The sequence below is a fragment of the Arachis hypogaea genome, chromosome 16 (assembly GCF_003086295.3).
Source record: "Arachis hypogaea cultivar Tifrunner chromosome 16, arahy.Tifrunner.gnm2.J5K5, whole genome shotgun sequence".
Lineage (NCBI taxonomy): Eukaryota > Viridiplantae > Streptophyta > Magnoliopsida > Fabales > Fabaceae > Arachis > Arachis hypogaea.
In genome coordinates, this window is record NC_092051.1 from 141,724,025 (window position 1) to 141,742,909 (window position 18,885).

At 31.1% G+C, this 18,885-nt stretch overlaps 1 protein-coding gene across 1 annotated transcript; it reads left to right on the plus strand.

The window, feature by feature from the left end:
- The first annotated feature begins 296 nt into the window (after positions 1 to 296).
- LOC112755405 (amino acid permease 6) lies at positions 297 to 8,477 on the plus strand. The gene is made up of 7 exons (XM_025803479.3): positions 297 to 571; positions 1,158 to 1,391; positions 2,299 to 2,392; positions 2,505 to 2,719; positions 3,438 to 3,583; positions 6,324 to 6,551; positions 7,482 to 8,477. Exons 1-7 carry the CDS (start codon positions 469 to 471, stop codon positions 7,905 to 7,907), a joined length of 1,446 nt encoding a protein of 481 aa, XP_025659264.1. The 5' UTR covers positions 297 to 468; the 3' UTR covers positions 7,908 to 8,477.
- The last annotated feature ends 10,408 nt before the right edge of the window (positions 8,478 to 18,885 follow it).

Consider the following 18,885-nt stretch of genomic DNA (forward strand, 5'->3'; position numbering starts at 1 on the left):
TATTTTAATTTTTTTTCAAAAGAATTTAATTAAATTATTTACCCAATCTTACCCTTAGTTTCCATACTTCGCAACTATTGAATATTAGCCATTTATAATCTAATGAAAAATTAATCACATGCAATTTGATAATAAATGTTTGGATTGTGTAAAAAAACTTTTTCAGTAAATTCTGAATTACATGTGCCGCCCAAGCGACGCATCATTTTCCGCCCAAGCGACGCATCATTTTCCGCCCACTTTGACTGTATATTCTCTTATTCTCTCATTTTTCTCTATTTAAGAAGTGACTCTCTTTTCTACTTCTCAAACTATCATAGTTTTCCTTTTCTCATTTTTACACTATATTTTCAGAATATATCTGTTCCTCCATATACCAAACACCAACAAATACAAAATAGAGTTCTTTCTGCCCCTCATCTTTTCCATTGCGATACTAAGAAACAAGAGAGAGGAAAGGAATTGAAGATGGCAACTGCATCTGAGAAGAACAGCATGTATATAGAAACACCGGAAGCTTTTGGAGATGCAGGCAAAAACTTTGATGACGACGGACGAATTAAAAGATCAGGTAGGTATTTATGGATTATCAATTAATCTTACATAACCTTTGCAATAATTTGACATACAAGAATTAGAGCATATACATGTACTAGATTTCAAAGCGGTAGAATGGTTCATATATACTAAAATAGATTGAATTATTAAAAATAAGTTTTTTATAACATGATATTAAAACTTTTTTGATAAAAAAATTTAGAATTCAATTCTGATTGAATCCAACAAAATGCAAACAAAATAAAAAAGAAGGCCTATAAAAAAAATTCTAACAAACTCAAAAAGAGATACTATTGCTAGAGAAGACATGGCCGAGCTAAGTTAAATTTTAGGGAGGTGTCAAAAATTAATTTTATAATAGAAAGAGAATAAAATTAATGTTTTTAAAAGAGGTTAAACTAAAATTTGTATACCATTTATAAAAGAAACATTAAAGTTTAGGGTCATTATCCCTTTTGTTGCATGAGACTCTGCCCTTTTAAATGTATTTTTTTATTAATTTAAATTTTTAGAAGAACTAATTTCATAATATTATTCAGTTTCGTTTTTTAATTATCCTTTGAAACGATTCAATTTCTATAATTTCTATTTAATTTCAGGGACATGGATAACGGCGAGCGCGCACATAATAACAGCAGTGATTGGATCTGGAGTTCTGTCGCTTGCATGGGCGATAGCGCAGATGGGTTGGATAGCCGGTCCGGCGGTGCTGTTTGCGTTTTCTTTCATAACATATTTTACTTCCACTCTTCTTGCTGATTGCTATCGCACCCCAGACCCTGTTCATGGCAAACGCAACTACACTTACTCTCATGTTGTCAAAGCTTCCTTAGGTATCAACTAACAACCACCACAAGGGAAAAATATAAAAGAAACACATGATACATAATATATATTATTAAATGTAAAAAGTATTATTTCTTTTACTAAAAGTCTTTCCAGTCATCCTGTTAAAGTTAAATATTATTAATAATTTAAAATTTTTAATTTAAGAGAAAGTATAAAAAAGTTAACTTTTAATTAAAAAATGCTGGAATATTGTTAAAATTTATTATTTTTTACTATCATCTTTGGCTATTAACTTAGTTCTTTTAATTTAGTAATCTAATAACATACTTTAACTCATATTTTTTAAATATTAATAATAAAAAATAATAAATTCTGATAATATTTTTTATTTTTAATTAGTCAATATTAATTAATTTTTTAAAATTTAATACATTTTTATTTTTTTAGAGAATTTAAAATAAAAAAAAAACAAATTTAAAAAAATTGACTTATGTTGATCGGAAAAAATTAACTTTCTAGTACTTTTTTAAATTTAAATAGTACTTGCTTCTGCTTAAATATTTTTCTTAGGAGCGAATGAAGATTACAAACAAATTACTAAAGAAAGAATCCAAATAAAATTATTCATGAAATATATTATTTTGTTGTGATCAAAGTTTTTTTTTGTTGTTGGAGGTATTCAACAAAGCAGCTCTTTTGAGTATAGTTGAGAAGTTTTAGAACTTTTTCTCGAATATATGAAATATTATTTTATTTTGATAAAAATATTCATCTTTTCAGAAAATGCTTTAATCACTTTACTTTATTATTTAGTAGAAAAAATGAAAACAAATTTTTTTAATCCAACAATCAATTAATATTTCTCTCTTCTTAATCTGTTGAACAATCAAAATCCTAACTACTAGCTAGTGATGCATCTTTAATTTGTTAAATTATGTGTATCCTTCACAGGAGGAAGGAAATTTCAGTTATGTGGATTGGCTCAATACATAAACCTTGTAGGCGTAACCATTGGCTACACTATAACTGCATCAATTAGTATGGTGTAAGTTTCATCAACAACTTTCTGACTTTATTATTAATTTAAAGAAGAAATTAAGCGCTTAAATTATATACTTTACATGCGTATCATGTGACGTCATACATTATTATTTCAGGGCGGTAAAAAGATCGAATTGCTTTCACAAACATGGACATGAAGACAAGTGCTACATATCAAACAACCCTTTTATGATAATTTTTGCGTGCATACAAATTGTTCTTAGCCAAATACCGAACTTCCATAAGCTCTCATGGCTCTCCATCGTTGCAGCAGTTATGTCCTTCGCTTATTCTTCAATCGGCCTCGGCCTCTCTATAGCCAAAGTCGCAGGCAAGCATAATAATATTGTACTTTTCTTTTGTTATTATATTAGAGATATAATTAATATGTTTTTCTTATCGGCTTAATTTTTTGAAAAAAAAAGTAATTTTCTTATTGAAACGTTTAGATTGTGTTTGGAATAGAGACTGAGGTTGAAAGACAAATATTAGGAGATTGAAACTAAATTAAGTCTCTCTATTATGTTTACTATAAAATATATTAGACTGAATTATGTTTAAGTATTATGTTCGGTTTAAAATAAATATAAAAATTGAGATATAGATTTAAAATGTTAAATGAGAGTATTTTTTTAAAGAAATGCTATTAAAATTTTAATTTCTAATTTCAAAAATTATAGTCTCTTCTATCTCTACTTTTTAAAAGTATTGAAATTAAAGAACTGAAATTTTGTTTCCAGTTTTTAATTACCAAACACAATACTAAGTTATAATAAGCTCCTAATTTCAGTTTTAGTCTTGAAAAACAAATATTACCCTAACGTTGGATCCTTGTTAGATCCCAAAAAAAAAAAAATTTAGCATACACAAATTTTAAAAAAATCAAATAAACTGAAAAAGACTTTTATTTTTACATAGACATATTAAAAATATAATTATTTATGTATTTTTTTTATTAGTGTAAATTTTGAAAGAAGTAATTTCATGATCTTATAAAAAAAATCATTAAATATGTATTTGGATGAATGTAATTTTGGAATGTGTTTCAGGTGGTAGTAATCATGTACGGACATCGCTAACAGGGGTGGAAGTTGGGGTGGATGTTACAGCAACAGAGAAGGTTTGGAGGATGTTTCAGGCTATCGGTGACATTGCCTTCGCTTATGCTTTTTCCAATGTGCTTATTGAGATACAGGCAAGCAACAATATTTATTTCTTTTATTTATTTATTTATTTATGAGTTTAATTTTAATTCACTGATAACATTTTTAGACCATTCAATTAGATTTATTAGTTTAATTTTTTTTAAGTCATTTTTGAAAATTAATTATTTTTACTAATATCACACTGCAATACACAATTTATTATATATGTACATTAACCTGTATAAAAATTAAATTATTTATTATTATTATTATTATTATTATTATTATTATTATTATTATTAGATCACTTTAATAATATGTTAATATTAAAATAAAGTGAAAATATATTGGAAAATTGTCCATGAAGGTCATATATATTTGTTATTATTGGATAAATTTGGAAAAACAATAATAAAATCATTCAATAATTAATTAGTAGTTAACATGAAGTTTAGATATATAATTTATAAATCTTTTGAATATGCAAATTTTCATTGATTAATTATTAATTGATTTTTTATTCGATCGTATGCTTGTTAATGTATAGATTTATATTATCTGTATTGTATTAAAGCGTGTTGGATAGTTGGAAACCTTACGTTACGTGTATTTATGGAAAAAGCTATACCCGAATACTACACATAGCGCTACACTGCTAGTGATAATGAGATTATGTAATTCAATATTTTTTTATAGTATTTTGTAATTCAATATTGTGACAAAGGTGAGAAATTAAAAATGGGCCCAAGTTTTTCTTCAGGAGAATCTAATTCAACGTAACGTGATGCATGCTAGAACTTAAACAAAGGACAAATAATATTATTAGTTAAGACAACATTGATTGAAATTAAATGCATGATGACCTAGTTAATTAAAATTGGATTCAACAAGCAACTAACTACTGATTTTGACCACTGTTCTTTTGTTGTAATATTATTATATTTTATATTTTCTTTTTCTTTTAATATTATTATAGTCTATAGATTCCGTTTTCTCCTGCATGATTATTTCATGAGAAGTGTGAAGTGTGAACTAATGTTGTCCATTGACCCCACGTTGTCCACCCGGTCAAAAATTTGGTCTAATTTATTTTTAAAATAAGACAATAATATTCATTATATATAATATAACATTATTTTAATTTTTTAACTTAAAATAAATCCACTAAAACAAGTCTTATGATCCTATTGCAAGGAGTATATAGAGATAACGTAGAATCTTAGACGTTTCTAATAATAAAGAATTTATCCACCTAAATGAGTAGGAAAACGACATTTCTATATTTTTGTGTTAGAGTTGTTGGAACATTTGAACTGATCATGTAGAGGACAAATAATTGCTTTGTTGGTATTGAGATATATATTTTGTTAAACAAAAATATTAAGTATAAATATATGTATAATTTATTTTATTTAGATATATATTTTATATTAGTAATTAATTTTAATATGTATTTTGCATGATTGTTATTAAATATAATGTCCATATATATATATATATATATATATATATACTTTCGTTGATTATAATGAGGCTAGAGTTAAATGAACCTTATCGAAGTAGTGATGATGAAGTGATGATGAACTTCTCCAGTTCTCATCCATCAAAATCAAATAAAGACAATTGGTATATATTCTTATCAGATCAAAACCTAGGATTCTTTGTAATCTTCACTCTTTTATCTATCTCTAGTTTATTTTCCTTGGGTACTGGAAAGATAATAGTTATCTATAGGAAAGATGCCAAAGGCAAATTTTGTCCCAACACAGTGATCCTTATTATAATTAAAAAAATGCTAAAAAAATCATTAAAATTTATTATTTTAACCATTATTTTTAATTATAAATCTAATTTTTAAATTTAATAATTTAATAATATATTTTATTTTACATTTTTAAATATTAATAATTTATTAGTAATAAAAAATAATAAATTTTAATAGTCTTCTAATATTTCTCATAATTATTTACTAGCGATTAACGTGTTTCTTTAGTTGTTTTTTGGTTTTTATTTAACAAATAAACATAAAAAAAAATTATAGTTCAGTGTTAAAAAATTTGAAAAAGAAATATAATTTGAGAGAATTAGGTTCCATTCTCTATAAATCATCATTTTAAAATTAGTTTTATAAAATTGTGTAAGAAAAAAATAAATGTGAGAGTGACAAAAAAAAATTTTCAGAGAATTAGGTTCCATTCTCTATAACTAATAGACCATATAGACCAAGAATTTATTATAAGCCACGATGCTGAAGCGTGGCCTTTCCGTAGAAAGTGTAGCATTTTCTTCAAAAGTCACACTTTTAAGAATAAAATGCCGCATTGTTTATTAATGGTAGCGGAATAACTCATTTATAGTGATTTGACAGTAAACGAAAATTATATAAAGAACTAATTTTTAATAAATTAACATTAGTTAATTTTTTATTATAAAACTATTTTTTAATCTTATAATTTAGAATTTAAAATTTAGAAAAAATAATAATTTTAAAAGATCAATTTATTTGTTGAATTCAAACATTTTATTCATCAATAGTTACATACTTATTACGGTGGAGAGCCTCCAAAAGAAGACGAATCTAATGATTTATTTGATTTGAGAAAATGTCTTTTAATTTTATTTTCAGTACTTTTAATTTTTTTTTTATTTTACAAAAACAATAAAATTTTGTTTTTTATTTTTATTCCTCAATTTTTATTTTATGCAATTTTAAAAATTAAAAATACTAAAAATAAAAACACAAACTAACCAAGTTCTAACAATGATCAATTTAATTAATTACTGTTGCAGGATACCCTGAAATCAAGTCCTCCGGAGAACAGAGTAATGAAGAGAGCAAGTTTGATTGGCATTTTAACAACAACACTATTCTATGTGCTATGTGGGACCTTAGGTTATGCAGCATTTGGAAATGATGCTCCAGGAAATTTCCTCACTGGCTTCGGTTTCTATGAGCCCTTTTGGCTAATTGACTTTGCCAATATCTGCATAGCTATTCATCTAATTGGGGCATACCAGGTAATTTAACAAATCAAAATCATGCTATACTTACTTAATTATATAATGTTAAAAATAATTATTTTTATTATTATATTTATAATTTTTAATAAGATGAAAATATAGTCATTCTTCATTGACCACTTTTAATACCAAAGATAAAGAGATATATAAAATTATAAATTAGGTAGTGTATATATCTTCTTTTGTATCTATATACTTATTATTAATTTAGAAAAATATTTACTTTTATTTATTTTTATGCAAAGTTAATACGTAAATATTATTAACTAATTTAATATATTTGACTAAATTATTATTTAACGATTTTTAATTATTAATTTTATATACAAATAACTACATATAAATTTTTCCATACATGGTATTTAATTATTGATAGTTTGGCACTTATTTTGATAAAAATATCAAAAATATTTTTTCATAAAAATATTTAGGATTTATCTATATTGTACTCTAAAGATACATGTTAATTTTACAAATAAAAAAAAGTTTTTGTTAAAAATATAAAAAATTTAAATTTTTAATGCATTTATTTTATATTCATTAAATAAAAATATTTAAATTTTTTTACTAATAATAAGTTTATCATGTATTCTTAGAATATATATTAGTTAAACCCAAATATTTGTTTACTCACAGCAATTTAAAATCGTGACTTATAAAAAAGAAATCGTTTAAAAAGATTAACATGTTTTATATAAATTAATGTGAAAACTCAGGTGTAGTCGGCTTCACGTGAAATTGATAACTGAGAGTGGTTAAATAATTTGATTGATTTGACTAAATTTTCATCTAACGGCTCTCAACTATCAACTTCACCTGAAGTCGACTATACCTGAATTTCGACCATAAATTAATGCTTTTAGCCACATTTTTAAAAGTGACTTATAGAGCGTTGTATCCATGATAATGATTATTTTGCATGGGCAGGTGTTCGTGCAACCCATATTCGGATTCGTAGAGAACTCAAGCAAATCAAGATGGCCAGAAAGCAAAATCATAAACACAGAGCATTCTTTGAACGTTCCCGTTTTGGGAAGCTTAAACGTGAACTTGTTCAGAGTTGTATGGAGAACAACCTACGTCATAATCACAGCAGTGGTAGCTATGATGTTCCCATTCTTCAATGACTTCTTGGGCCTCATTGGATCACTCTCTTTCTGGCCATTAACCGTTTACTTTCCAATTGAGATGTACATTAAGCAGTCAAAGATGGAGAGGTTTTCCTTCACTTGGGTTTGGCTCAAGATCCTGAGTTGGGTTTGCTTGATTGTTTCTATTATCTCCGCTGTTGGTTCCATCCAAGGCCTTGCTCAAGATCTCAAGAAATACCAGCCATTCAAACCACAGCAATAATACTTCTTGCTGCTTCCTCTTTTTATTTTGAGTATATACATAAATAGGTCGATATTTTCGTTCCCAAAAATTTTTTATTACATTAAGATTCTTAAACTTTATAAAAGTAAAATATATAATAAATACTTTCGTCACATTTTAAGAACTTATTTGTTTAAGAAAAAATATGTCTGAATAACGTAAGAATTTATATGTCTTACTTTTTTTTAAGTTCAGAAATCTAAAAGTAATAAAATCTTTTTGAGGACGAAAATTTTTTTAAGAACCTATTTGAGTATATACTCTTTTATTTGAATGTTCTTTTAATCCATGCAAAAGTAATACTTAGTTTCAGGCTAAGTTTTACCCTCCTCCCTTTTCTCAACTTTTTCAATCTATATGAATGTACTGTTATCTAATGAGTGTGGTTTTGGATATAGAGATACAACACCTAAGGGGAGAGTGTATGCCATGAATAATCCCCAAAATGGCCGTAAGAGGAAAGTGTATGCCATGAATAATCCCTCAAAATGGCTGTAAAATTATATACAGATACCCTATGAAATAAGAAAAAGTTGATTGTCGCCGTTATGATTTCTTTTTTTATTTGCAAAAGATAGATATATTCATTTTTTTGAGAGAAAAATATCAAAAGTTTTTTTTTTTTTTATATATGTGATTTGAGAGAAAAATTTAACTTAAGAAAACTTATGAAACGAATATTAAAATATCTTATATCAATATATCTGAGTTTAGAGAGTTTGAGTTTAGGGAGTTTGAAAAAAATATTTTAAATATTTTATAACACGGTTTGATATAGTAACAATTTTAATAGTTATTGACACTAAATGTAGACAAATATAAGCCAAATTGGCATATATTACTGTGTGATTGCTTTTGAAATTTTATCTTTTATTTTTTATATTTATATTTTTTTTAAATTAAAAGTTAACTTTTATATAATCAATAACTAATGTCTATCCGCTCTTACAAATCTAAACTCTAAACACTTGATAAGCTTTCCAAGTTCATTATTATGATGTTAAAAAAAGGTTTTAGGTATGATTCAAATTATTTCTCATGTTTTTAACCATTTCTTTTTCTCCTCTGGATTCTTCCATTTTTTAAGAAATAAAAATCCTCTTTAAAGGTAACGTTTGGTTATTTGAGATTTTTTTTCATTTTGTTTGTTTAACATAAAACAATCTTCTACTTTTGTTATTTGATATTTTTTTCCTTTTGTTCTTCCTTTTTTTTTTAAACATAAAACAAGGTTTTGATTCGTTCAATTCACTAATTTTCGACCAATTTTTTAAATCCAAATCCAATTTTTTAGCTACGACAATTTTATTTGTCTGAATAAGATTAGACTTGTGTTCGATAGTTCGTTGAACCAGTGGAGGAGAAATTGTTAAAAGTGAAGATTAGGACCTGAATGCAGGAGTTGAGGTGAGGAATCAAGCTATAGTATGTCATTGGCTAGTCGGCGGGTGGGGCCACCTGTAAGGACACTCCGATATCAAAGTAAGAATTCGTACGATAAAGCGGTTAATTAGGGTTGTAGTGACATACTTTAGGAGAGAGGTAGGTTCCTCTCCTTTATTCCTATCTTTTCGGGTGGGCCCTCCTCGTGTCAAGGCCCAACTCTTTAAAAGCTTTCGCCAAATAGCAAGATCCGTTGAGAAGATCAGAGTACGTGCAGCGCGTCACACCGTATGGATGAGGAGCGGGTTCGCTCGGTGGACCTTCAGCTGTTGGGTTGAGCCAAAACAGTGCCTCCAATACGCAAGTCGTGAGGTTCACGACTGGCGCATTCGTCTTGCTCCTGTCCTCACAGGGGGTGATCTCAGTCCAATGCGTCTTCGTCGGCAGGGGTTCCCCCTTCAGATGCCTTTCTCGTGCAAGAGGCATTAAATGCACTTTAAGTAATTTGAAAGATTACAAAAAAGTCCATTACACTCCTAACTATTTGCGCTTCTTTTCTCTTAGCAACAATTACCACCTTCATTTCTTGCCACTCCCTCATTTTCTCCCTGTCTTCTTTGCTTTTGCAACCGCTTATTACTTATTCATTTTCCATAACTGTCACCTCCGTTCGTCTTGTTTGTGCCATTATCCTCTGTGTTCTTTCTCGTAGATTCTTCTCTGCACCTACAATCGCCATTCTCTGCTTCTTGCAACCATCTTCATTCATTTTTGCTAGTAAGTGTTTACTTGTTTGCATTATTTTGCTTTACTTCTGCCATTGTCATGCTAGTTTTCTTGTTGTTGTTACCTTTTGGATTAAACTGGTTGGTTTTGTTAGATAGCCTATAGGGGGTACCATAGGTGTGTTTTTCATGATTTAGGCTAGAATGGTTTAGTGTAGGATAATTTAGTTTTGACCTAGGACCTACCTCCGACCTCACGATTTAATCTAAGTGGTGCTCCCACTGTACGTATGGCAATGCGACCTCCTGTGAACCGTTATACATGGTGCACGACCGATGTCACAAGTACCTCCTCTAGGGTAACCGGATAACCGCAGAGGACCTGCAGGAGCTTCACGATTCGGGGGTACTATGTGGAGGAGGTCCGAGGAGGCAAACTTTGAATCTTGGTCTCGGGTCCCCGAGAATGCGTTTGTCAACTTAACCTTGACGCTCCCCGCGTTCCTGACTGGATGTGGGTGTACAAGCCCATGTTTACTACCTTGGGTGTCCGGATCTCCTTCTCCTCCTTTATTATATCCCTTTTGAATAGGTGCGATGTCGCCCCTTCGCAACTCTACTCGAACAGTTGGGCCACCAACCGTTGCTTCGAGATGGTTTGCGAATACTTAGAACTTCCGGCCACTGTAGAGATTTTTCTCTTCTTCTTTTTTCTCACAAATCCCTCTCGAGAGGGTAAACACAAAAAAGGTTACTTCTCCTTCCAGGCCATGCAAAATTGAAGGATATTCGGCCTCTTTAAAGACTCCTTTCACGATTTAAAAAAAACCTTCGTCAAGGTGAGACTAGCTCGAAGTCGCCACCCCTTCTATCTCACACTTGAAGGAGAAAGGTACATTTTGACCTATTAGAGTTTTGGCGCCGGCTCCAATTACATGATTAAGGTGATTTATGAGGGCATAAATCGGCAGAATCAGTAGATTGCCGATGTCCTACTGGCGATATTTAGCTCTAACCCCCTTAATCCTCATCTCTTAATGGGTGACTGAAAAACCGATCAAGATTGTGTAGATAAACACATTCTTTCTATTGTCATTCTCCCGTTTTCCTGGTTTTTCGTATCACTGTTTAATTAGCGACTTCATAACTTGGTTTTATTTTTTATCTGTAGTTGGAATGGCTGCTGGAAACACCTTCCTAAGTCATTTGATGGCTCACTTCTTCCCCTGAGGGGGATGATGACGGCTCCGATTCCCCCAGCCCTCAGGCCAAGATCCCCCAACTCGACGAACCGGAGGTTGAATCTCAGCCTCAATCCAGCCCCGTCCTTGGGCACAGTGCTGTCAACGGGGTTGACCATGGCAAATTAGTGATGGCGGAGCATTCTTCGGGTGCTCGGGTTGAGGAGGAAGAGGTGGTCGTAGTCCCTAACTCCAAGAAAAGGAAATCCAATTCTAGCCCAGGGCATATCCTCACTGTGATAGAGAAAAATTTTGATGCAGGCTTCTTCATCGATTCTCAATTGTTGTCAGGCACGGAGAACTTCTTCCGAGAAGAAGACCTAGCCACCCAAGCGAGGTGGACGTATCAGAGCCTTCTCTAAGCTGCTGCCATTGCGAGAAAGGTGGAGCCGGTCTTAGCCCAGGACTAGGTTCTTGAGGGAAAGTACCGATGGCCTAGTGTGAAGCCAAGAAGAAAAATTTCTTGAGTTCCGAGAAAAGCTTGGAGTTCTTGAGTTCTTTAACAGATGTCTTTCGAGATCTCTTGAATCGTCGTATGTACTTGACTACCCTGGACGACAGCATGGAAGAGTTGAAGAGCATAAGAAAAGCCACAAAGTAAATGACTACATTGGTAAAGTTGTTGTGCACTCTAGCAAGAAAATGGAAAAGAAAACGAGAACAAAAAAAGCAAGTGTTGCTAAGGAAGGTTCCTCTCACTCATCGGACTCAAAAGCTAATAAGGAAGATCGATTATGTTTCTCAAATTCGCTTCTAAAAAGAGCATCAATTACTACAAATAGAAAACTAATGGTAGCTAGAAGGGGAGACAGAAATGTCAAAAGCTATAAAGGTTTGTCTGTTGTCAAGAAAATGGAGTGATTCTCTGCCAAATTTCAAATTATATAGACGTTAAAATTTCCTTTCTACTTGTTGGGAATAAGACACCATTCCCCCTTGAGAAAACACCTTTGACAGAGAAATAAAATAGACACAATCACAACACAAGAATTTAATGTGGAAACTCCAATTACCGGAGAAAAAACCACGGCCGTTGTCAAATGACAACCAGAGAATATCACTATGTGAAAATTATTACAACACATAGACTTCTTTCTCTCTAACACCGACACCCCAGTACACCCACACTCTCTCAAAGCAAATATCTAACTACACCTCACAACACTCTCTAATCAAAGAGTACAGAGGAAAAGAAAAATCAGATACAAGCTTAAAGTGTTTCTGACTGGTGCAAAAACAAATGGAGAACTTAGCCTCATATTTATAGCCTAGGCCACCCACTCCATTTGCTATCCTAAGCAATGTGGGACTAATTCAACCAAATCCTAACAATCTCCACCTTGATTGAAATAGTCACACATCTACAGCTTCCATAGTCAACACCGACAATTCTTTGCTGCCATTGTCTATACCGACAATCATAGTTCAGAGAACTATCATACTCCACCATGAAAGTATACTCACTTGAAATTAGACCACTCCAAGCATTTCGCCTTGGTACAGATCGAAACATTGCTGAAAATTCATGGTGCAACTTCCAAATTGGCTTTTCCTGGAAGTTCTTCAGCCATCGACCTAACTCCGCCACACACCTTGCATCTCAACGCCAACTAATGCCCGTGTGCAATTGTGGACCTGCTTGCCACAACTTATCCTTATCCATGGCAGTGCGGCAATACCATGAGGATACTTCTTATCTTCTAGAGAACATCATCTTCTCTCATAGAGAGAGCAATATTGCAAGTATCAGATTGAGAGCCTTTTTCTGAAACTACATTACCTGGACAATTTCTCTTTACATGCCTAGGCTTTCCATATTTCCAGCATGTTACACTCCTTCCACGATTTTCTTTTCCATAATTGTCACTTCTAGCTACAAGCGCCAAATCTGATGAAGTGCTACCCTCATTTTTCATTCTTCTTTCTTCAATAATGAGCTTACTGGCAACTTCTTCAAAATTCAGAGTTTCCTTTCCATACATTAAAACAGGTTTGATATACTCATAGGAAGAGGAAAGAGACAATATGAGCCTCAGTGCCTTATCTTCATCATCAATTTTCACTCCAATTGCCTCTAATTCAGAGACAATACCATTGATAGCACTAAGATGGTCGGAGATTTTCACATTGTGATCCATGCGTAGATTATGGAACTGCTCCTTCAATAACAACCGATTTGAGATGCCCTTTGCCTGATACAACCCTTCGAGTTTATCCCAAAGTTCCTTGGCTGTTTTCATTCCTTGCATATTTGCAAGAACATTCTTAGCCAAACACAGGCGAATAGCACTTGCAGCTCTCAAATCTAGTTCCTCCCATTCTTCATCCTTCATACCAGAGATCTTCTCTTTCAACGCCTTGTGCAAACCTGATTGTATCAACACATCCTTGACTTGTATTTGCCACAAGCCAAAATTGATTCTTCCATCAAATTTCTCTATTTCAAGCTTCACAGCACTTGAATATCCTGATGTTGTTGCAACCGTATACTGGAATAGTATAACTCAACCGTGCACTAGGAAGGGTCCCCAGGAAAGAGAGGTGGGTCACAATAGACACACTTAAATACCAAGTCTTTCCTTAGCCAGAATTTTTCCAAACTGCACTCTCACAGTATCACACTGCCTTCCAGCAACAACAACAGCAACCAAAAATCAACCTCAAGCCACAAGACAAAATTCTTTTCTGATGTGGAAGGTCAGACTAGGCTGCAATCACAGAGCATACTAAGAATAAATCCCACCGAACCGAAGCTCTGATACCACTTGTTGGGAATAAAACACCATTCCCCCTTGAGAAAATACCTTTGACAGAGAAATAAAATAGACACAATCACAACACAAGAATTTAACGTGGAAACTCCAATTATCGGAGAAAAAACCACGGCCGTTGTCAAATGACAACCAGAGAATATCACTATGTAAAAATTATTACAACACATAGACTTCTTTCTCTCTAACACCGGCACCCCAGTACACCCACACTCTCTCAAAGCAAATATCTAACTACACCTCACAACACTCTCTAATCAAAGAGTACAGAGGAAAAGAAAAATCAGATACAAGCTTAAAGTGTTTTTGACTGGTGCAAAAACAAATGGAGAACTTAGCCTCATATTTATAGCCTAGGCCACCCACTCCATTTGCTATCCTAAGCAATGTGGGACTAATTCAACCAAATCCTAACACTACTCTAGGTGCTAGCAGAGTTAGAGAGAACTAGAAAAGCAATAGAAAAGGAACAATAATATAAAAACTAGAATAAATTACGTAGATCTTCTCTAAGGATAGGTGACATGTTTATAAAAAGGATAATATTTTACAAACTATCAGGATGTTGAGTTTTATATAACCCATAGCTTAGGGCGTTTAATGTCTATTTTATATATGGAGCCATGGATAATTTACCCTAACAAGTAAATCAACTTGTTCTTGACAGTGGGGAAAGGATATTGTTGGGTTGGTGGTATGAGTTATGGATTATACTTATGCTTGAATTATATTCCAGTATATAAATTACTTGTTGAGTTCAATACATCAATAAATTCTTAAAATTTGATCCTCAATCAAAGTATATAAATTATGCTCTCTTATAATCATTGTATTGTCTATGAAGAATGCATTTTATTTTTCATCACACCATTTTGTTGTCCATGCATGTTACTATATATGTATTCCCTTATTAACTTATGACAGTCTCCATCTACAGTTATACACAATCAATTACATAAATTATAAATTTATAATATGAAAAAATATCTATGAATACCATAACAAGGTCTAAGCTGTTTTATGAAAAAATATCCATGATCATCGGACAAGGTCCCTTGCAGAGGTAGGGAGGCAAGTCAGATTTACCAAAGAATGGATAAGGAAGATAGAAAAGAAAGCGTTAACAAAGTTACAGAACAAAGCAATCGCCACAGATATAAATTATTATTTGCAAATGTAAGTGTGCCATCATTGGTTTCTTGGAAAGCTTCAATGGAACCTTTGTTGGTAAGGGTTGAAGGATGTATCAAAGTTCTTTAATGGCTACCATGATGGTAACTAATGCCGTAATTTATCAATATAATAAACATGAGAGGCCATTATTGGTTTATGTTTCTATTTTTAAGATTTTGTAAAAGCAAACGTGAAATAGTTATCATGCACAGACACGGGACACGTAGGACTGACAATAGATAGAGTAGGATAGGATTTAGACTCTACTCTAATCCTACCAAAAGGTTAAAAATTTTCTTAAAACTTTATCCTACCTTACCCGCGGTTGAAAATCCTAACCCTATCTGCACCCTAAAGTTCTAAACCCTACCCTACCCAACCCTACTCACAGAAACAAAAAAAGAAAATTAAATAAATATAAAATTCAACCATTCCAAATTTCATACATATTAATAAAATAGAAAATAAAAAACTAAGTTCAAATTAAAATTAAAAACAATAAAATCTTAAAGAAATCCAACATAAAATTACAAATAATATGATCATCAACTATCTTAGTGATTATTTCAAGTTTTTGTAAGAAGAAGATTGAGTACAAGACTCACTTTCTTCACTACATATATAAGTTTTACATATATATTATATAATATATTAAGGACGTGAGTAGGATAGGGTAGGATAGGATATACCCTATACCCTAAACCCGTACCCTACCCTACCTTACCATACCCTACCCACAGTGGGTAGGGTAGACAACCCTATCCGAACGGGTTAGTCCGGGTTGGATACCCGCGGGTAGGGTATATATTGCCAGCCCTAGGGATACGCGGACACGCGAATTTAAAATTTTTATAAGATATGGAGACACGATAGATATATATATATATATATATATATATATATATATATATATATATATATATATATATTTTTTGTAATAATATTTTGGTATTTTATTGATATTAAAATATAAATTAATTTTTAATTATTTTTAATATTTTTTTAATTATATAAAGTATTTAAAATATTTTTGTTTTAATAATTAATAATATATACTATCTCTAAACTCATTTCAGGAAAATATATTAAAAATAAGGGTGGACACGCTAATACATGATGATATTTAAGTTGTCTAAGCGTATACGAAAAAAAATTATTTTTTATTAAGATATGATTCGACACAAAAAACAGACGAGTCGGACAAATGTCAAAAATTATCGTATTTAAAATGTATCTGACACGTGAACACGACAAATTAAAGAAGTGTTCGTGCTTCATAGTAAAATAGAAAATAAAAAAGAAAAATAATATGTAATAATCAAAAGAAAGAAAGAAAAAATGAAGAAGAGAGGAGCACGTGGGAGCACATACCCCCACTTAAATCTCTTTTTCTCTCCTTACAACCCCGAGTTCTCTCTACTCTGTCTCTATCCCTCATTTTCTTTTCTTTTTTTTCTCATTCTTTCACAAGGAAAAAAACACTCAAACCCTCACCTTTTCTTCCTCTCCTCTTCCAGCCTACTTTATTCCAAAATGTTTACCCAACCACAGTATACTAGATTTCATTTTATCTTTCTATTTTATTTCTAGTTTAATACACCACTTATACCCAAAGAAAAAATTTATTTTCTCACAATCTCAAATCATGGAGTTCATCTTAATGAGTGAACGAAACATTCAAGTTTAGAGTTTCGGTTATTATTGAAGATTCAATATATCTCTTTGACTCAATAATTAACTATATTTCTAATTTTTGTCATCCTTATACTTGTGGGTATAGCAAAATCTAAAATTAAGGTTATTAGGTTAAAAAATTTGGGACTTTTGTCAAAGTGAGTAATATTATGTTAATTGACTATATTAGTAACTCACAAATATCATTATTGTCATATTTCTAGAATTGTAGAGTTATTGGACATCATTTGGTAGCTTGTTGACGCGCTCAGAGTTGTTTCTGATTCCTTGGAATCAAATTGTGAGTGAATATTATATCTGTAATTATTTTTAAATGTATTACCATTGATATTTAACTTGGATTTTGACTTTTTGCATATGAAATTAGTTGATTTCTATCAATTTTGAATTATTAGAATGGATATTTATTTTTAAAAACTCATAACTTTATAAAAATATACACGAGAAGATATTTATATATTTTATAAAGCATAAATATTTTTTTTATTAAACTTTGTTAAATTTTAATTAAATTTTTAGTATGCATTCTTATATATATTGTATTTATTATGAAATTTAGTAATATGTTACGAGTATTAGAGATTTGTTATAAGTGATTTGGCTTGAATTGATTTGGGAGATTCTAACTAGAAAATCGTAGTTAATGGCAGTTATGACATTAACTTAGATATATCTAACTCATACCTCAGCTAGCAGGGGCGTTGCTAGCCTAACATGTAGGCCACACGTTGGATCTGTTATACCGTATAGGCACATTGGAGAAAAGGGCTACCCTTAGAGGTAGAGCCACCCTAAATGTGTAATATTTGATTTAATTTGACTTCTGAAATAAGAATTCCCATTTCAATTCATCCGTTTAATTACTTGTCTAATTATTAGCATAGTTACTTAATATGAATTTCTTAACTCCAAAAAGAAATAGGACTTTTAAGGTAAAGTTTATATCATCTTGTGTGGGTTATAGATATAATGTTTGCTCACTGAGTTGCAAAATTTGCTCTATTATATTTTCATATTTTTCAGATACAAGTGTCATTTCAGATTCTATTCCACCTGCCCTTCAGTAGATCTTAGTCATTTCGGTAAGCCCTTCTTCTTTCCAATGGCTATGTGTTTACGTAATAGAACCTTTGCTCAAAACTCTAGATTATGTCAATGTTCCATATATTGCAGGCAGCGCTCTCGTGTGAGTTATATTATTTTGAATCTCGAACTGTTTAGATAATAATTATAACTTGATTATGTAGAACGTATGAATTTAACTATATACTTTAGTTATCAACTTAATATATATAATGCGACTTTTGACATGTTTTGTTGTGAATATGATTGGAATATGTTGTTGTTGTTGTTGTCTTTGAAAATAGATGCTTATTATTGATATAGAAAAATAATATTTATGTTGGTAAGGTTCTAGGAATAGAGGAGATTTTGTCCATTTTTCTAAAAATTTGGTCGTTTGGCTTGTTGAGGGACTTGTCCCTTGAGCACCAGTCATAACTTGGTTCGGGCCATAACATTATAATTACTCGTGTATGAAAAAAATAGCACTATAAACATATACTCTAAATCCAGAAAAGACGAATCTACATAAAGTTCGATATGAAAAACAAGATACCTCATAGTGGCTAGATAAATTGTATAGTTGAAACTCTCTAGACAATAAAATATTGAAAAGGAAAATTAATTATACAATTAGTATATCAATTTAAGATTCCAAGTAATCCACTAACATACATATGTATATCTCTCAAATGGTATATCTATTTAAACTTATATAATTTGACCAACTTACAAACCTAACTGGAGGTTTTGCATCATAAACCTACTATCTACAAGCACATTTTCTAGAATAGCAGGTTGTACATCTTTAATTGCAAACTATAAACATAATCAACACACAAATTATAATTAAATAAATAAATCAAAGTTTATAAATTGCAACAAACTTAGTAAAATTAACAACAAT